We start from the raw sequence: 18489 nt of genomic DNA on the forward strand, positions 1-18489 counted from the left end.
CTTCCTCGGGGTCCGGCGGAGTTAGGCCATGCAGCTTGGCCTTCGGCATCGACCAATTCGATACGACCACCGACCACGGCCGCCAAGGCCTCAGCAGCTTCATCAACTGGTACCAAATGCGCATCGACGGCCGCTGTGATGGTGGGGATGACGGCAGTGGTCTACGTCCAAGAGAGCATTAGTTGGGCCTTGGGCTTTTGCCATACCCACTGGGCTTATGTTGTTCTCCATATTGTTCTTCTTCATGGGGACTAGGCTGTATGTGTTTGTGCCACCGAGGGGGAGCATTTGTTCAAGCATTGTGCAAGTCTTTGTGGCTGCCATTAGGAAGAGGAAATTGCAGCTGCCTGCAGCAATGGATTTGCGAGAGCAGGAGAAGCAATTGTATCATGACTTGAATGTGAGGAGCATGTCAGATGTGAAGCTACATCTTACCTTGCAGTTTAGGTACATATACAAACTTAATTTGTTGAGTACTCTTCATATTTTCTTAAGTTTCCCTTTGCTTGCTATGCTGGATTAATGTAGAACTTGGCCTTTACTAGTCAATCAGTATGGCACAAATAGGAATTTGAATACAGGGGTGCTTTTTGCGTGAACTTTTGGCCAAAATGGATCTAAGAACAGAGTAATATATCCAAATGGTTTTTAATGTAGAAGAATTCTCTTTGGTAACTATCGAGTTACAGATCAACTTCAATCCTCATGTTACTGTGGTAAATGTCACTGTGGACAACTCGATTTAGCTCCTTCGATGCTTGATGATCAATGACTGTTGTAGACTAGCATCCAGACATATTTAGAAAACTCTCCTCACACTTAATGAAAAATATGCTTCGTGAGTGTCGAGAACTCTTTAAAGCATGAAATTTTATCTTCTTTTGAGTTCTTGGATTGGATCCTCTAAGTTGTAGATGATTATTGGCAACTCAATTCAAGTGCTTTAAGACGTATACGGAAAAAGACAAAAATTTGGACAAGTAACTCCTTACATAATGATAGAAAGTGAAGCTCCATTAGGTGAAGGCTAGGCTCCATAGAAGGATGGATGCGCCTTTAGATCCCTACTGTAGCAATTATTATAGCAAAGCACTATTTATCTGCCACCGTAGCAAATACTGAGTTTCTGATTTTTTATTTTCCTATTCACTTGACTATTCAATTTCTTCATGTGGCACTCTTTGTTTTGATCATACATAATTCTTATATATAATAACTAATTAGTATTTTGTGTCCACGAATTTGTTACAACTTTCTAGTTTATAGATCCATTTTGGTTTAAAACTCAAGTTTTTTGAAACTATTATAATAACAAATATAGGAATTTAGATGGAATTTTTTTCTATGAAATTATATACTCAGTGTACTGATAAGAACATAAAACTTGCCATTCCATTCCATCTCAGATGTTTGAACAAAAGCTTCAATCCTGTGCGGAGGAGAAGAGACCAAGATGGCTCTATCGCATTTCCATGGAGGCTATGCAGCGTGCAACAAATCGAAGAAGTCAAATGCCTTATAAGAATAATTCCCATATGGCTCTCCGGCATCATAGGCTTCATAGCAATGGCTCAACTATGGACCTTCACTATTCTCCAATCCATGAGAATGGACCGCCAACTCAGGGATCACTTCACAGTTCCTCCGGGATCCCTCTCTGCCGTATCGATGCATGCTCGCCTTAACCTTATTCATAGTCTTCTAATTAAGACAGAGTCATTATCCCAATAGCGAGGCGAATTACCGGAAATGAGAACGCCGTCTCACCGTTGTCTGTGATGTGGCTACGCCGCAGTTAATCTACAGCAGGCAGGTTCCTGATCATATACAGACATGTAGTCTTGGATTGGCGAGTTATTTTTTCTAGCATAATGGTGGTGGTTGTCTGGAACAGCACAGGTGGGGGAGGTCGGATACGTTGGTTGGATAACAACATCAACATTGGGAGGTTGGATAACTCCTACTATCTCATATATAGCAGTGATGTGCTTGGTGAATCTCTTGTATTTCTTGGTGTGTGCTCATTTCTACCGTTATAAGGGCTCACCAGAAGTACGTAGTAGCAAAATAAGGGAATGTGTAACATTAACTAGACTACTTGGGGGAGCTCATTATGATCTAGCTTCTTGTTTCAGAGGGCGATTTTATTTAGAAATATCGGTTATCCTATCTATTTTTAATTTTTTCAGTCATTAACACTATAGGTCCAACTCTTGTATTTTATTTGTATTTTCTAAAAAAAAATATAACCTACCCTTCACTAATATTATCTATTTTATAATATGACAAAAATATTGCACATGCGAGTTAAATTTAAACAGATGATGTATGCTCATTATGTTATATATATATAGCTAATTTAACTTATCTGCAAGATTAATGTCACTTAACTTTAAATAAAAGTATTACTAGTGTGTTATAAAGGGATAAGTCATTTCTAGCTTATCACAAGAGATAAGGATTAGTAATTTCATATCTCAATTTTATTCCACTATTTTAGTTCATATAATATTATATGAGATAACTAAATAAAATTGCGTTATCATTCTTGATTAAAAAAATTAATAAATTGATACTACTTTAAACTAATATTGATCATCTCAAACTTAAATTATATCATAAAAGAATATTACATTATATTATGTTAATTATCAAAATTAATCATGTTCAATCCAAAATAATAGAATAAAGTTAATGTATAGATGCTTAATAAAAAAATATAAAGCTTTTTAATATAGAAATACTTGAAATAAATATAAAATATAAAATACTAAATTAAAAAAAAAAAGTAATTAAGATTTTTTAGATTGTTATTTATATATCAATATATCTAAATTTATCAAAAGATAAAACATATAAAAATAAAATTTGTTAGTAATATTGCCCTTATATATATCCCCTATTTGATTTTTCAGTTAGTTATTTTCCTAGTAAACATGAGATTATGTGAGGCTCGTAGATTAATTAATTTAATTTCATAATTATATTCAACAAACCCACCGTAGCAATATAGTAATTTTTCAGTTAGTTATAGAGCAAAAGGTAAAGCATTTTCACTTCCAATATGATCTTAATTAATTAAGAGGGATATTACAAAATTGTTATGCCAAGAGACAAAGGGAAGGATCCAGTAAAGCGAAGACTCGATGCATGCTTGCATGCAAGTTGTACACACTCAATCAACGAAAAGAATACAAAAGCTTAATTAAAAATGCTCCAAGAAGGAGGAGGAGGAGGAAGAGAAAACTTCAAACACTAACTTCTGTCAAAAGGATTTCGCTTACATTTGGATGCATGTATAGCTTCTGTGCATGTCGAACAACGAAGAGCATCAATCCATATCAATCTCTTCCTACATGATCTTAAAGCAGCAGCATCTGAAAACAACTTCAAGGTATTAAGACAAGGAAAGGTTTCTGACCACCTTAACTTGTCTCATGAAATGACTACAGCATACAAAGCAATGGCCAACTACTCATGCAGCAGCATCTCCCACGTAGTACCAGACCGACATCGGATAAAAGTCCGGCTTTATTCTGCACCGACGAGTATAAGAGTCTGGTATTTATCCGGACTCGTATTCCACACCTGATCATTAATTCCAAACCCATCACTATCACTCTGGCAGGGCATGTATATATCTTGTCCACTTAAAGGAACGATACTTTTAGAATAATTTCTTCCCCTCCTATCAAGTTGCACCCTTTTGCATGCTAATTTGGCCCCCACATTGTTCTTTATGCTTAAGGCTCTTTTAACTATTGTCGATTTTTATATGGGTCCTCTCACATTACTATGAAATGCTCCTTTTACTCTCTTTTTTTTTTAATAAAATTTGTATAGAGAATGAATAGAGATATCGGCAAAGAGGGTTGTATGAAATTAATGGGCAATAATGCATGGAGAATAATTTCCTTTTTTACGTATGCTTGCTTGGCTACTGGGCCATCATTCATAATTTTTTCTACCATTTGGATCGCTTCCCATTTAAGATGGCGTACGAACAATGGACCTCTTCAATAAGTCAGAAGAAATTTAATAATAATAATAATAAATAGGTTCAAACTTCCGAAATGTCTAAGAAAATTAACGAGCATTAAATACTTTAGTCAGTGTAAGTGGACCACCTACCTACCTACCAACTTTGGAGGAATTTGGTCTTCTTCTCACTCGACTATTAATTGATTTCGAACTTCCTGTAGTGTTGAACTTGGAATGGGTTTACTTTTTTTTTGGAGGGGATCATAAAAGATGGAATCCAGAAATTAGCTGCGACCAAGTCTTCCAAGTCATGAAAATTATTGTAATTATTGACCACCAAGACTATTATTGAAATGTACTTGATAACTATTCAGCTCCTTGCACGTCAACCAGAAAAGGTCATCCTTTTATTCACATTTATGAATCTCACTATATATTTTTTACTATATTAATTATTTACTTCGTAGACTAATTATAAGTTAGATTAAGAAGTCAGCTGTCGTTCGCAATTAGATTAATATATTTTAAATTATGCGTTTATAGTAAATATAACCACAATATCAACGAATTTTTTCTTTTTTTTTGTTGAAGAGAGTGGTTATGTACGCAATTTGTTATATGAAAGAAATTACGTTGGAAACGACATTAGTGACCGTATGGTCGGCACTCAAAGTGTCAAATGACGAAAAACTCCTTTGCCGTGTACTCTTTACGTGTATCAAAGTCTCGTTGCGTCACCCACGTGTTCTCTCTCTCTCTCTCTCTCTCTCTCTCTCTCTCTCTCTCTAGTACTAACTTTTACCCATCTCTCTATTATTATTATTCTTTCTTTCTTCCTTATTTTTCACTCATTATATGTTTAATATTTCCCAATCTCTTTGCCCCGTCCATAAATTATCATCTATAAAGACCTCCCTTACTCTCCCCCCCAACTCCCAACTCCCAACTCCATAGTCCATAGCTTGCTTGCAAACTCGAGAGGATCGATGAAGAGTAGGATGAGAAGTTGGCTGGGAAGCGTCGTCTCCTGCGTGAAATGCTCGCCCTTCTTGGAGCAGCAGCCATTAGAGCCCAAGGGAGTAGAGGAAGGTGACTCAACTACGCTAGAGGAGGTGGAGAAGACGAGGAAGCCAGCAGGATGGAAATGCGTGCCTTATATCATTGGTTAGTTACTAATTACTACTACTACTACTACTTCTTCTTCTTCTTCGTCTTCTTAGATTTAATGTGGTTGGTTGTGTGTAATGGGAACCGGGGAATTAAATTAAGGGAATGAGACGTTTGAGAGGGTGGCGTCGACTGCAATTACGGCGAATTTCACGGTGTATTTGGTGAAGCAATTCCACATGAAGCAGGTGGCAGCAGCGAATGCGTCGAACATCTTCGTTGGTACGACCAACTTTGCACCGTTGCTTGGGGCGTTCCTCTCCGATGCCTACTGGGGGAGGTTTCGAACCCTTGCTTATGCTTGCGTGGCATCTCTCGTGGTAAAAAAAAACTCTCTCTTATTGAAATTCTACTCTTTACTATGTATAATTAATTCATCTAGCTATAATCTTCTTTCTTCCATTCTCATATATATTTATATAGCTAGCTAGCTTCTAAGAAAGCCATGACAAAAAGATCGAGAGAGGGGTACGTTGTGAATTCTATTTAGTGGCCTAGAGTGACGGAAATGCCCCTTGGATAGATCTGCCATGTTTTAATATTTTTAATCTTTTGGTTGGTTATTAATTATTGGGTAAATGAGTTCGTCGTGAATGCTAGCCGATGATGGGAGTGGGAACGCGTGAACTAAGGTAGGACCGCAGTTGGCTGCTAAGACAACACGAGATTCGGATGGCAATCTTTAATCCTAGTAGCCATTTTAGATTTAATTACTTGGAATATTTGCCAACTTATTTCACCACTTTCATGTCAACGAATATGATTAAAAAAAAAAATTTCTAGGTTAATTAATCGCTGACCATAAAAGATAGTCCTAGCTTTGCTTTCTCTAAATATAAACTTAAAAACACTTAACCTCTCTATAATTTTGATCAAACTACAGCCATTATTATTTTACTTTCTTTGTTATAGTAGATGGAAACACAAGTTTAAGTTTTAAATAGTGTGAGTGTAATATAATTATGAAATCTCTATTTAGTTTATTCCGTAAAAGGACTTGTACCTCTTGTTGGTGATGTCTTAGGACCATTGCTTGTGGAGTATATGGATTGTGAAATATCTCACGGTAGAATCAGGCCCATTGCATGTGGAGTGTGTGGATTATGATGTGAGCCAACAAAGGAAAAAGGGATTGAAAGCTAAATCCATTAGTTGTTTAGATGGTGACTAGTGAAGTAGTAGTTATCGATCCCCATTATAATCAAGAGACCTACCTCTCATGTGGACTAAAAAAAGTTGGCAGATAAGCTTTACTTTTCGATAAAGGTAGTCATACTCATAGGGAGCAATTGACAAGTATTCAGAAATATATGAAGAAAGAAAAGAAAGGACTATATGACATGATATTTTATTCCATTATGTGGGGCCTAACCCAATAATAATTCTCATCGACTGATATGAGTTAAGACCACTCGAATCAATCAGAAAAGATTGTTCATGTATTGCTTTCCATTTGCAACCTAAAAGGAGATCAAAGTGGTTGAATGATACAAACTAAGGGTGGAATTTTCACTTTTGATATTACTCATCATATATATATATATATATATATATATATATATATATATATATATATATTTATAAGGTTGCGTAAGAATAATAATGTCGTAGCGTGTGAAAGATTTATTTCCTTGCCGTGAATTGCTCTCAGCTCGTATCATTCAACAACTGCACGTCGTGTCAAATCCCGAAATACTGGTAGATGAGCAGTTGTTAATGGGCAAAAATGGTGCCAATAATTAGGGAGAAACACACCCATATGCATTCAATGCTGCCAATCTTTTTCTTTTCTCCCAATAATTTATTTAGTTGATTTCATATGAAACCACATTAATTAGGGGCAAAATTCTAGTTTTATTAGACTTGCCTATTAGAGTATGGATTTAACTATAGAGATAAAATTATGTTTGGTAAATATCCTTGAGTAACTCTTCTTGAAAGAGGAAGTCTCATAGTTTTGAAAGTCTTGGTTTAAAATATTCTCTAGTTAACGGCATTAAAAGCAAGATATATACAGGGGCCAAATGGTAAATATCAATAAAAGATAGGGTGTTCTTGATAAATTTCTCTAATACTTTTTTTTTAAAACATGGATTGCTAAATATAATATTTGTATGCAGGGAATGCTGTTCATGACTCTAATATCGTCAATCCCTCAGCTCCACCCGCCAAGCTGCAGCGAATCACTAGAGATATCAGGCCAATGTGCAGGCCCATCTCACGAACAGATTGGCATTCTAATCCTAGCCATGGCCCTGCTCTCTCTCGGCGCCGGCGGCGTCCGGCCATGCAGTCTACCCTTCGGCGTCGACCAATTCGACGGCGACACTGAGCACGGCCGCCGCGGCCTGATCAGCTTCTTCAACTGGTACTACTGCACCTCAACAGCTGCCGTAGTGGTCGCCATGACGGCGGTGGTGTTCGTCCAGGACAGCGTGAGCTGGGCCATAGGGTTCAGCATTCCTACGGGCCTTATGGCAGTGTCCACTGTCTTATTTTTCTTAGGGACTAGGAGCTACATCTATGTGCCTCCGGGGGGCAGTGTGTTCTCCGGCGTAGCGCAGGTGTTTGTCGCCGCGATCAGGAAGCGGCGGCTGCAGCTGCCGGCGGCCGAGGATGCGGAAGCGCAGGAGGCGCAGTTGTATCATGGAGAGATCAAGAAGAGCAAGGGAACCATGAAGCTTCCATTGACACTCCAATTCAGGTCCTTAAAAAAATTTTACAAATAAAATTCAATATCTTGCTTTTCTTGTCATTATCAAATCTTGGTATAAAAGTTTATTGCCTTAAGATGATTCACATAAGCATGCATAGAAAATTGCAAACAGATTGACATGAACTCTGTTCTCAGGTGTTTGAACAAAGCTGCAATCAAGTGTGAGAAGGATATAAAAGGAGACGGATCCCCTGTGAATCCATGGAGACTATGCAGCGTCCAACAAGTGGAAGAGGTGAAATGCCTCTTAAGGATCATTCCCATCTGGGCTTCCGGCATCGTATGCTTCGTGGCATTGGCACAGCAATGGACATTCGCCGCCCTCCAATCCTTCACGATGGATCGGCACATCGGTTCGCACTTCCAGGTCCCTCCCGGCTCCTTCGGCATCATCGCCTTGATCGCTCTGACGCTTTTCATCCCGATCTACGACCGCCTCATCGTCCCCATAGCTAGGAGCTTCACCGGGATCGAGAGCGGGCTGACTCTGCTTCAAAGGCAAGGAGTGGGGCTGGCCATCTCCGTCTCGTCCATGGTGGTGGCCGGATTGGTAGAAGAGAAGAGGAGGCGTTCAGCTCTGACCCACGGCGGAGCTTACGGCGCGGCTCCACTCTCGGCCTTCTGGCTCGCGCCGCAGCTCATCCTTATGGGGATCGCGGAGGCTTTCAACGCCGTCGGGCAGATTGAATTCTACAACCGGCAGTTCCCTGAGCAAATGCAGTCGATTGCTGGGTCTCTCTTCTACTGCAGCTTAGCAGGGGCGAACTACCTGAGCAGCATCCTGATAACCGTCGTCCAGAACACCACCGGAGGGGAGGGACGGCCGGGGTGGCTGGACAACAACATCAACGTTGGCAGAGTGGATTATTTCTACTATCTCATAGCCGTTATGGGAGCGGTAAATCTTCTCTACTTCTTAGTGTGTGCCCACTTCTACCGTTACAAAGGCACCCCGGAGATCAAACAACAAGGTGCAGAGATTTAGAGCGATTTGTGTAGGAAAAGATTTGTGTGCAAACTGAAGCATGGCAACACCATGCAAACAGAGTGAGTGGTAGGTATAAGGTTATTCTTCCTGTTGTTGGTGATGAGTTGCATGGCTTGTAGAGGAAGTTGTCACGAAGTACAGCAATGGCTGTGGGGAATGTATTGTGCTATATAGGGTTCTGTTTTTCTTGTCAATTGCATCAGAGTGTGTTGGGGGGATTATATGTAGGTAATCGTGACAGGAAGGCAGTGAGTGGAGATGGAAGTGCGTTTTAGGAGTGATGTACTGAATCTGAAAATGGTTGAATTAAACGTTCAGAATATGTTAACGTTTTCCAAGATGCAGTACGTAGATACAAATTGGCTGGTTACTAGGACGCAAACATGGCATTCAAATACATTAGCCAACAAATTGACTGTTTACAGGGTGGACATAGCCGAGCATATGCTTGTTTGTGTTCTGTTGAACAACGTGGGAAGCTCACAAATGTTAAGAGTTAAGCAAATTTGCTCATGCATTGATTAGAAGTCACAATTGCCCAAATATACAAGCAATCAACATTATCAAAAGCTTTTTACCTGTTGCTATTGGGACAAAGGGTGCCAGTGCATCATAATCATGATGTTCTTCACCTACGAATTCATGGACAGAGGATCCCTAAAATGAATGCGTTTGGATTGTTAAAAAAAATGGTTGAAATTTTGTATAATTCAAATCGTCCGCACAGTAGACAACAAAAAAGCATACCAGGTAGAAACAACTCTAATTCCGGGGTGGACAAGAAAGTCAATTTCATGCTATTGCCCATCTATGATCCGATGGAAAGAAGAAAAATCCCTATGTAGTCGTGGAATAAACATAAACTTAATCTAGTATAGTAAAGTCTATAACACTATACTAGTTTCCAACCAAACACTATAATAATCTAAACTAGTACAAACTTTCTTATACAAATTTAAGAAATAAAAATAGCTAAACTAATTTAGAAGTTATTTCACAAATAAATGCCACCTAAGTCTAATTCCTTTGGGTTGTTAAAAGGAAAATAATTGACTGAAATTTTACATCAATCAAATCCTCATCTGAAGAATAGATTACAAAATGCATAGCAGGCATATCACACATCAGGAGACCACAAGAAGGTTATTTTCATGGCCATTGTTGTTTACAATGGGGCGCAATGGGTCAATTTTCCAAGTACCGTCAACAATGAACTTGATCTGTGAAATGATCAGAAATGTTTAATTTCACTAATGTGAAATATTTGCAACTAGAAACAGAAAGCTACTAACCTCATATCGGCCAGGATACAACTTCAGGAGCAAAGAGAAGACACCTTCTCTTGATCTTTCCATTCTTCTCTGCACAATAGTTTATAACAGTCAGTGCTATAACACAATAACAGCTAGAGGATTAAGAGGGATTTTGTGGCACTGCAAAAGACGGAAGATCAGAGGACTAATTCATTCTTTTATATGGATTACGTGAGAATAGCATGCATTTCTTTTGAGGCATCAACATACAAATTCTTTTCACTTATTGATTTACATCTCATGAAAATAACATCCCAAAATGAATGCATTAGAGTAGATGTTTACATTTCCATTTTTTCTTTTATATAACTGTATATTGTATATTAAGTTTGTTCACAGGTGGACATAGTAAACTAGGATCCTGCATCATCCTAGAGAGCATGCAGAACACCTTGGTAGATTCCCGATAGGATTAGTCACATTAAAAATTTAACCAAACCACCCATAGTCTCAAAAACAACCTATACAAAGCTAATCTATTTGAGGGGGTAATTTTGTGAATCCTAATTAAGTTGTCAGCTATAATCACTTAAAGATAGAGCTAAAAGTCAGGTGGGCTGGGTCAAGTTGTGGACAAAAACTAAACGTAGACCATGTAAAACAACTTTCATCATGCAGATTCTCCAATCTAACCAAACCCGATCAATCCTTGTTGAGTTGGTTTGATCAAGTTGGTCGTGGAATTACAACTAGACCTGATCCATCCATCCATGGAAATCACACTACACAGATATAAGGATATATCTTTATAAGTAAAGATCGCTGTTAGATTTGCTGTCTACAGGCTTCAAACAATCCCAACCCACTTTGCAGTAAGAATCTTATACTGAACGTTATTACTTTATTTATTGCAAAATGTCTTTAGCCATGGGAGCTAGCCTCTTGAATGCATTAGCTAAAGGCAATACTGCCCTTACGAACTCAATCTAGATTCTAAATTTGCAAATCATTTACGTCCTTTATACTAGAAATGATCTAATTCTCTTTCTAGACATTCTTCATTTCTATCATTTTTGGACTCACAAAGTTTTCTTGCTCCGTGATTCTGCTCTCCACTCCGGCAGCAGCCAGAGAGAACTTCATTGTAGATTGCATGGTAGCAGTCAAAAGTATGAAACTAATGAGTAAATCTAGAAGTTTTACTAGAAGACAAACCTGACTAGTCCATCCATCAAATGATCCAGCCAATAAAACCTCCGAAGCATTATTAGGCCATATAATGCAGGCTGTACGAAGATCACGAAGAGCCTTTTGAGCAGCCTCTAGCTTCTTTTGCTTCTCTTCCATCATTTTCTGTGCTTCACTGTGTACAAGCTGTACCATGACTACTAAGTTTTGCTAAATTTAAAACAGGAAGACAAAAAGACCAAAGATAAAAGGTACATACATAATCTCAAGTGCCATCTTGCCTTCTAGTACCGTCAAATTGGCACGAATTGACCGTAGCTTATCTCGAGCCTTCATCACCTCAGTCTCTTGAAATTCCCAAGCATCAGAGAACCTATGCAACTCATTCATTGAGTTTACTTCGCCCTGGATAACATAAAAATTGGTAACAAATATAAGAGCGCAAAAATACCTCGCTATTACAAGTAAAAAAGAACAGTTAGTCTACCTGAAAAACTTCATGAACTTCCCTTGAGAAAGTAAATCAGATCATGTTTGCACAAATAGACCAGCACAAGAATGTGTTCTTGTTTTTTATTCATCTTATTCGAGTCTCAATAAACAAACAGACTAGATGTTTTAAATAAACACTAATCTCCATAAAGGAAGAGAAAGAAAAGAGGGTAAGACAAAAGGCTAGATGTTTTCCTTATATGCCAGCACAGCAACATCTTAAACGTAAAACAGGTGCTATCAGAGAGTTACAGAAAATAGAAATGTTGGACAAGAAAAAGAAAAAAGGAATACAATAAATGCCATGTGGAAAATAAGGGCCTATGGCTCCACACAGACAAACAACACTGGCAGTAAAAAGCTATCAGCAGCAACATGTTTTCCTTATATGCCAGCACAGCAGCATCTTAAACCTAAAACAAGTGCTATCAGAGTTACAGAAAAAAGATATGTTGGACAAGACAAAGAAAAAGGGAATAACACAAATGCCATGTGGAAAATAAGGGCCTATGGCTCCACGTAGACAATCAACACTGGCAGTAAAAAGCTAAAAGCAATAGCAAGATATTTGCTATGACTAAGGGTCAGAAAATGTAAGCAGTAAGAGCTTATGCCTTACATAATCATATAAATGAAGAACCAGAATGTACCTTGTCTGATATAACACTGTTTACTCTTGACCTTAATAAGTGAAGCGCAGAGGTAAGATCTGATTCCAAATGCTGAAGACGTCCACGTATCTGCTTCCCATCAGAGTAGGATTCTTTTTCTCCATTTCTATTTCCAACTGCTCCTGTAGTTAGTCTATGAATCTTATTATCCATTAAAACATCGTTTAAAATACCATGTTCCGATATCTTTCTGTCGTCAGATGGAACTATTTCAGCAGCTGCAAATCACATGACATGATAAGATATCTTACAGTAATAAAAAACACAATAGCGCTAAAAGAGAGTATAAACCTTCAAAGTCAGCTTCAGAAAAGCCTGCCATGCGAAGGCTCCATTTCCTCCACATGTCAGATGTTAAATTTGTTGTGCCATTGACATCGGCTGATGTTACATTTTGAGAATGTAAACCCCTAGAATCATAGGAACTTTCCTTTTCAAATTCTGATCGTGTTGTGCTATTACTTATCTCTCTTCCTCCAATTATGCTTTTATGGGTGACTAAAACTGCATATTTAGTTGCAAAGTGTCTTGTCAGTTAGAGAAGTAGGATTTCACAGACCAGCAAGAAAGTGGCCTCTGGTCCTCAATCAACTAGATTCTTGAAGATTTGAATGCATTAGAAGAGAGTACTAGTTAAGAAATACTAAATTAGTAGCTTTCTCAGTAGCAAATTTAGCTAGTCGACCATAAATCATAGAATGTCAGATTAGAAGAAATAAAATATATGATAAAATCCATAGCAACAAACTGGATGTCTTGCGCGATGCAAAGTGCATCTGCAGTCAATATGTTAAGCTAAAGATGAAAGAGCACTTATCTCTCCCATCCATATATTAGCTATAGGTCAATAAAATTTCATATCTAGAACAAAGAGGAATTAGGAAAAGGATATTATCAAGTATGTGGCCTTGCAAACAGTACCAAATTAAAAGTGGGAACAACAAGCTCCAAAATGTTTCACCGGGTTTCATTAAATGGTAAAACTCAGTATGGAAATAGTTACATAGAGCATCTGATTCTGTAGATGATATTGCACATAACCAAGATATCTGATCAACAAGAATTTGATTATTGCTAAGGTGAGTCAAAACTCAAAACAAGACCCAGCAATACTTGACCCTTTTAAGAAGACAAGTATAAACCGTAGACAGAAGTACAATAATGGCAGCGGCATAAACTCGAGCCACTACCATTTTGGGTGGAGACATTCTATTTCTTAACTGATGCTAGTAAAAGCATATGCCATGTACATGCTGTTAATAAGATTACATAAAACATATATCAGTATCTACGTACATCATGCACTGGCAAATCAGTAACAATAATTATTCACTAATTTTTTTCATACATAGAATATACTAATTAGAAGAATTATAAAATAAAAGCATTAAAAATGAAATGGACTGATTGAAATTTTAAGTCTTACCACAAACATGCATATGTGCAAGCAAGAACCACAGGAAATCGGCACAATAGCATAAAAAAGGGTATCTATTCATATACCATTAGGGATGGGTACAAAGAACAACAGAGAGAAGGAGAGCAATCTATCAGTTGCAAGGAGTATGATTCCCTCTATAGAAAGAGGAAAGTGCCAAATTGTTAAATACTTACTTTAGACACCTAGCAAATGTGAGGTAAAGGTTATTCATCTCCTAAAACAGATTTTTTATCAGTTGGAGGCATTGAACCATCTATTGTTACTTCTCAACTCTTCTAAGTCGGCTCAATGTCTAACATGATTGGATTATGATTTCAAAATGATATATTAATATGTAAAGTATTATTCCCAAGATACATCTCTTTTTCTGTACTTCTCATCAAGTAGCTCGGTTTTCCCTTTGTATGGCTTGCTTATAAGAGGTAGGGAGACTTATCGCAAGGATTGAAAAGGAAAACGACAGCTGCTCTTGTTTGGTATTGTGAAGACTTGACTGATTTGCAGGCATATACCATCTTTATTTAGTAGATTAATTAGGAGTCATTTGCTTCCTAATATGGAATTCCACATGATGCCCAAGTTTGGATTGTTCTATAGAACAGGACATGAAGTTTATATCATAAGAACCGTCCCCACCAAACTTCTAAAGAAGAATATACCTTTTCTGGAAAGGAGTAAAAGTGTCTGATACGATAAATTTACTAATGCTAATCTATATCTGTCACTTCTAATACTGCCTATCTATCAAATCTATGCCAGATTTTCTGCAACATTATCGGCAAATTTTGTGCAAGGAAAAGCAAATAATTCTCCAAGATCCTTAAGAAATCCCTCCTAAGAAAATTGAAGTTATAAGAATCGGTATCAGTTGTTAGGAAAATCGATACGTATCAGCAATATTAGTTGCATTTGTGATATATAACATAGAAGAATCTTAGAAGTAGAGAAAAATAAAGATATGAATATTTAGATTATTTGCATAAGATAATAAAAACACAATACAATTAGTAAAAATACTAAGAACAATATTAAATATTGGATGCACTCGGTAAATTCATGTGTTCGTCGTCACATCACCTTTGCAATAAAGACCGTAGAAAGCCTCCTCTAGATGAGGCTAACAAGCACCTTTGCAACAAATGTTAAAAGAAAATCTAAAAAAGGACGAAGTGAAAGAAGAAAAATTGCAGCAAAAAGAAAAAAAGAGAGAAAAAAAAGAGAATGTAAAATATGGTCCTCAAGATATTAAAGAGATTAATAATTGATGTTTTGAGTTATATTCAGGTTTAGCTGCAACTTTTAATGTGTTCCATATATAGTCTGAATAAGAGAAAAATTCAAAATTTTGTGACTACAACCAATACGGCCAATATTAGGCTGAAACTACGGAAAAACTGGTTTTGGCCCCAATTTCTTCGGATCGTTAAGGGCCGATGCCGATACATATCGGCCTATACTTTGAACCATTATATTGAAAATCATGATATTTCTTTCTTTTCACTCAGTGCTGAAGTTTCAACCAAAAACCAAGTGCTTATATCAATCTTAGGGAATCATCAAGAACATTGATCAATGATCAAATAATCTGGCACCATGCTAACACTATGAATGCTCAAGAAATACTGTCTTACAGAGTAGGGAGGAAGAGCATGTCCATTGTTCAGTGTCTAACACCTAAAAGAACCTACATTTTTATGCTCCGACCACACGTGTCACAAGAACTAAGAGCATGATCTCGTATTGATAAAAAAATTAGCATTTGCTATTAGATACAGATTAAGCAACAAGAATCATGTAGATGTGGAAAATAAACTAGCAGGCAAGTTCTTGGGGAATAAGAATATAAGATTGTACATGTAAATGTATAGATATAGATATGATTTCATCTTTTCAGCCAGCATTATCTAACCGTTCCAAATTAATAGACAGCACGAAAAACTACAGAACAGACAAACAGCTCATTATAAGAGTTCTCATCTTATTACAAGAAAGAAAGTTCACCTAAATCTCCAGGATCAAAATCCCCATTAATCTGCGGTACTCGTTCATTTTCCCTTCGCCCGTTTAACTCCAACCCGTACGACCAATTCCTCTCTTTCTCCAATCTACTCAGTATCCCCTCAATCCCACCATCCTCCCCACCCTCCATCTCCCTTCCAATACCAAAGAAAGCAATTAAATAGAAACCAAAAGAACTCAAACGACAAGAAACAAAGAAAGCTTACATCGGTCTCCCAGAGGAAGAAGCCTCGGGGTAATCCGGATGACCGCAACCAATCTCAAACCGGCCCTGACGCAATCTACCGTCTTCGTGATCGTATCCGCCGTCGAATTCCTTGCTCCGCTCCTCCTCCTCCTCCTCCTCCTCCTCCTCCTCCTCATCCAAATCCCATCCGAAAGCAAGCCATCCTCCCTCGGCGACGACGGCTGCGGCCAAATCCGACCTCCCGGCGGCGATCAGCTCCCCTTTGGTCGGGAAATGGGAAGGCTTCGACGACTTCTGCATGAAGTCGTATATCTCCGCTTCAAGATCGGGTTTCTCGCCCACAACGAAAGCATTGTCCTCCACCTTCGCCTCCCAAACCCTAACGATTCCACCTCCTCTCTTCCCCGTCCGGGCGGAAGCAAACCCTAGGCTAGGTTTCTTGGATTCAGGTGAAGGGTAGAGATGGAGTAGCTCTTGTGCTCTTCTTGGAGGGAAGGGGGCGAGGAAGAGCGCCGTGAGCGAAGCCATCTTCCCGCATGTCTCCCTTGGGACAAAGGAAGGAGAAGAAATACTCAAGGGCAGGAGAGGGAGGAGGAAGGAGGTGGAGGAAGACAGCTCAGGAGAGAGAGAGAGAGAGAGAGAGAGAGAGAGAGAGAGTGACGCAATTTCGGAAAGCGAAGGGTGGGAAATGGGAATTAAAAAAAAAAGTTGCTTTTGGTTACGAACACTGCGTGTGAGGAGTGGGGGGCGATTGCTTTCGCTCTCGGAGAAGGAAGAGGTGGCGCGAGCTCGTGTGGAAAGGGGTTGGAGGGGGCCGGGGGCGAAGCGGCTATGGGAGTTGGAAGGAAAGCGGAAAGAGTAGAAGAACACGAGTGGCTTCGGATAAGTGATGGGTCCCGCCGGGGAAATGGACGCCGGTGAGCGTACCAGCGAATCTTGGGAATGAGATCTTTGGAATAGCCCGGGCCCATCACCCCAAATGTATAAGATGCCATTTTTTCCGATATTTACCAATCTGATAAAAAGAATTTAAAAAAATTAAAAATTAAAAACCAAGCTTGCTGCCTTTCTCCAATTTTTCTGGATCTTAAATCGTTAATAATTTACTTTACTACAAATAAATCGGTAATGGTTCTTTGCGAGAAAATAATTACTTCTGCTAAGAACGGCAGACCTCTCCAATCGAGGAATAATTGATTAGATACTTACCTAAACAAGTAAGTCCTTGGCGAGCAGAAAAAAGGTTCATCTTTTGTTCTCTTATTCCTAGATATATAAGTTAAAATTATTATATATGTAAAATAATCTTAATAATCTATAAATATGTTTTTTAAGATTAAATAAAATAAAATATGAAGTCATTTTTCGTTACTATAACAATGTAATAAATATTATTTATTTGTCAAAGCCAACTCACGGTGGTTTTCAAATCGGATAATAAATATTTATATAATAGTGTATAAATTATAACAAAAGCAAAACGAAGAACATTTTTAATTATTTCCCAATCTAATTGTTTCTTCCACCACCTACAAAGTTACAAGCCCGCAGGGCGATGCATTAGCTGAATCCACTTAATTTGCAAGCTATTGATCAGCAAATTCTCACCGTAGCTTAGCAGTGTACTGAGATGCCCTCCAACTCCAATGTAATGAACTCTCCTTTCTTTCTCTTTCTCTTTGCTTATCTTTCATGTTCTCTTTTTCTCGTCGTTGGACAAATATTTACTAAACACTAGAGTAAATTTAAATTATACCCCGAGCTTATGAAGAACATCTGGGGATTTAGATAGGTGATAATGTTATCTATCACTTAGTTGCTTTCCTTCCTCATCCTCGATACGCATCAAGCCATCCATTAAGATCATCGCATACTTCTGCTCCATCTTCTCTTCACTTTCTCTTCTCTAAATATCTACGTTAACTTCTTTCGGCATTTGAGAGCATTATGAAATGCAGGGCCGTGATCTAAGGCGAGGGCCACTTAATCTTGAAGTCTTTCCTAGTAGTTTAGTCATTGTTGGGTTTGAATTTAGATCTTTAATCAAGTTCAGTAACTAAATATTATTTTTATATATAATTAAGTTCACTCTCTAATAAATAAAATATTGCAATATGAATTCAGATTGATTTTAATTTTATCGTTGACATGATTTAAAATTATCAATTTTATCATTGTCAATGCTTTTATTTTTATTATAAAAGAACTCATATTTTATCATGAGTAAAAAATAAACTTTGAAAAAATATTTATATACACGAGTGGAAAATTAGAATTTTATTATTTAATCTCTCAATAGGTTTAATATGAATTTAGAATGGCTCACCTGCACTTATATTTTACATATTTAATAATAATATTTTTATACTATTTTGTATCTCAATTT

At 37.8% G+C, this 18489-nt stretch overlaps 2 protein-coding genes across 4 annotated transcripts; one reads left to right on the forward strand and one right to left on the reverse strand.

Annotated features, from left to right (window-relative positions):
• The first annotated feature begins 4832 nt into the window (after positions 1-4832).
• On the forward strand, positions 4833-9190 carry LOC140783934 (protein NRT1/ PTR FAMILY 2.13-like). The gene is made up of 4 exons (XM_073131078.1): positions 4833-5145; positions 5251-5468; positions 7269-7852; positions 8000-9190. The coding sequence occupies exons 1-4, from the start codon at positions 4968-4970 to the stop codon at positions 8847-8849; spliced, it is 1830 nt and encodes a 609-aa protein (XP_072987179.1). The 5' UTR covers positions 4833-4967; the 3' UTR covers positions 8850-9190.
• Positions 9191-9618: 428 nt separating this feature from the next.
• Positions 9619-16944, reverse strand: LOC140783935 (protein FLOURY ENDOSPERM 6, chloroplastic). 3 transcript variants are annotated; one of them, XR_012108204.1, is made up of 8 exons: positions 16123-16862; positions 15899-16050; positions 12748-12960; positions 12436-12674; positions 11553-11698; positions 11321-11479; positions 10145-10213; positions 9619-10072 (listed from the first exon to the last, which is right to left on the reverse strand). XR_012108204.1 is itself a non-coding variant. In XM_073131079.1 (8 exons), the coding sequence occupies exons 1-8, from the start codon at positions 16629-16631 to the stop codon at positions 9977-9979; spliced, it is 1572 nt and encodes a 523-aa protein (XP_072987180.1). In that variant the 5' UTR covers positions 16632-16944; the 3' UTR covers positions 9619-9976. The 3 variants fall into 3 exon arrangements, 2 of the variants coding, with proteins under 2 accessions (XP_072987180.1, XP_072987181.1); XM_073131079.1 differs by having other exon boundaries at positions 11321-11468; positions 16123-16944; XM_073131080.1 differs by lacking the exon at positions 12748-12960 and having other exon boundaries at positions 11321-11468; positions 16123-16804.
• Between the last annotated feature and the right edge of the window lie 1545 nt (positions 16945-18489).

The sequence above is a fragment of the Typha latifolia genome, chromosome 3 (assembly GCF_019914945.1).
Source record: "Typha latifolia isolate L0001 chromosome 3, TyphaL0001v2, whole genome shotgun sequence".
Lineage (NCBI taxonomy): Eukaryota > Viridiplantae > Streptophyta > Magnoliopsida > Poales > Typhaceae > Typha > Typha latifolia.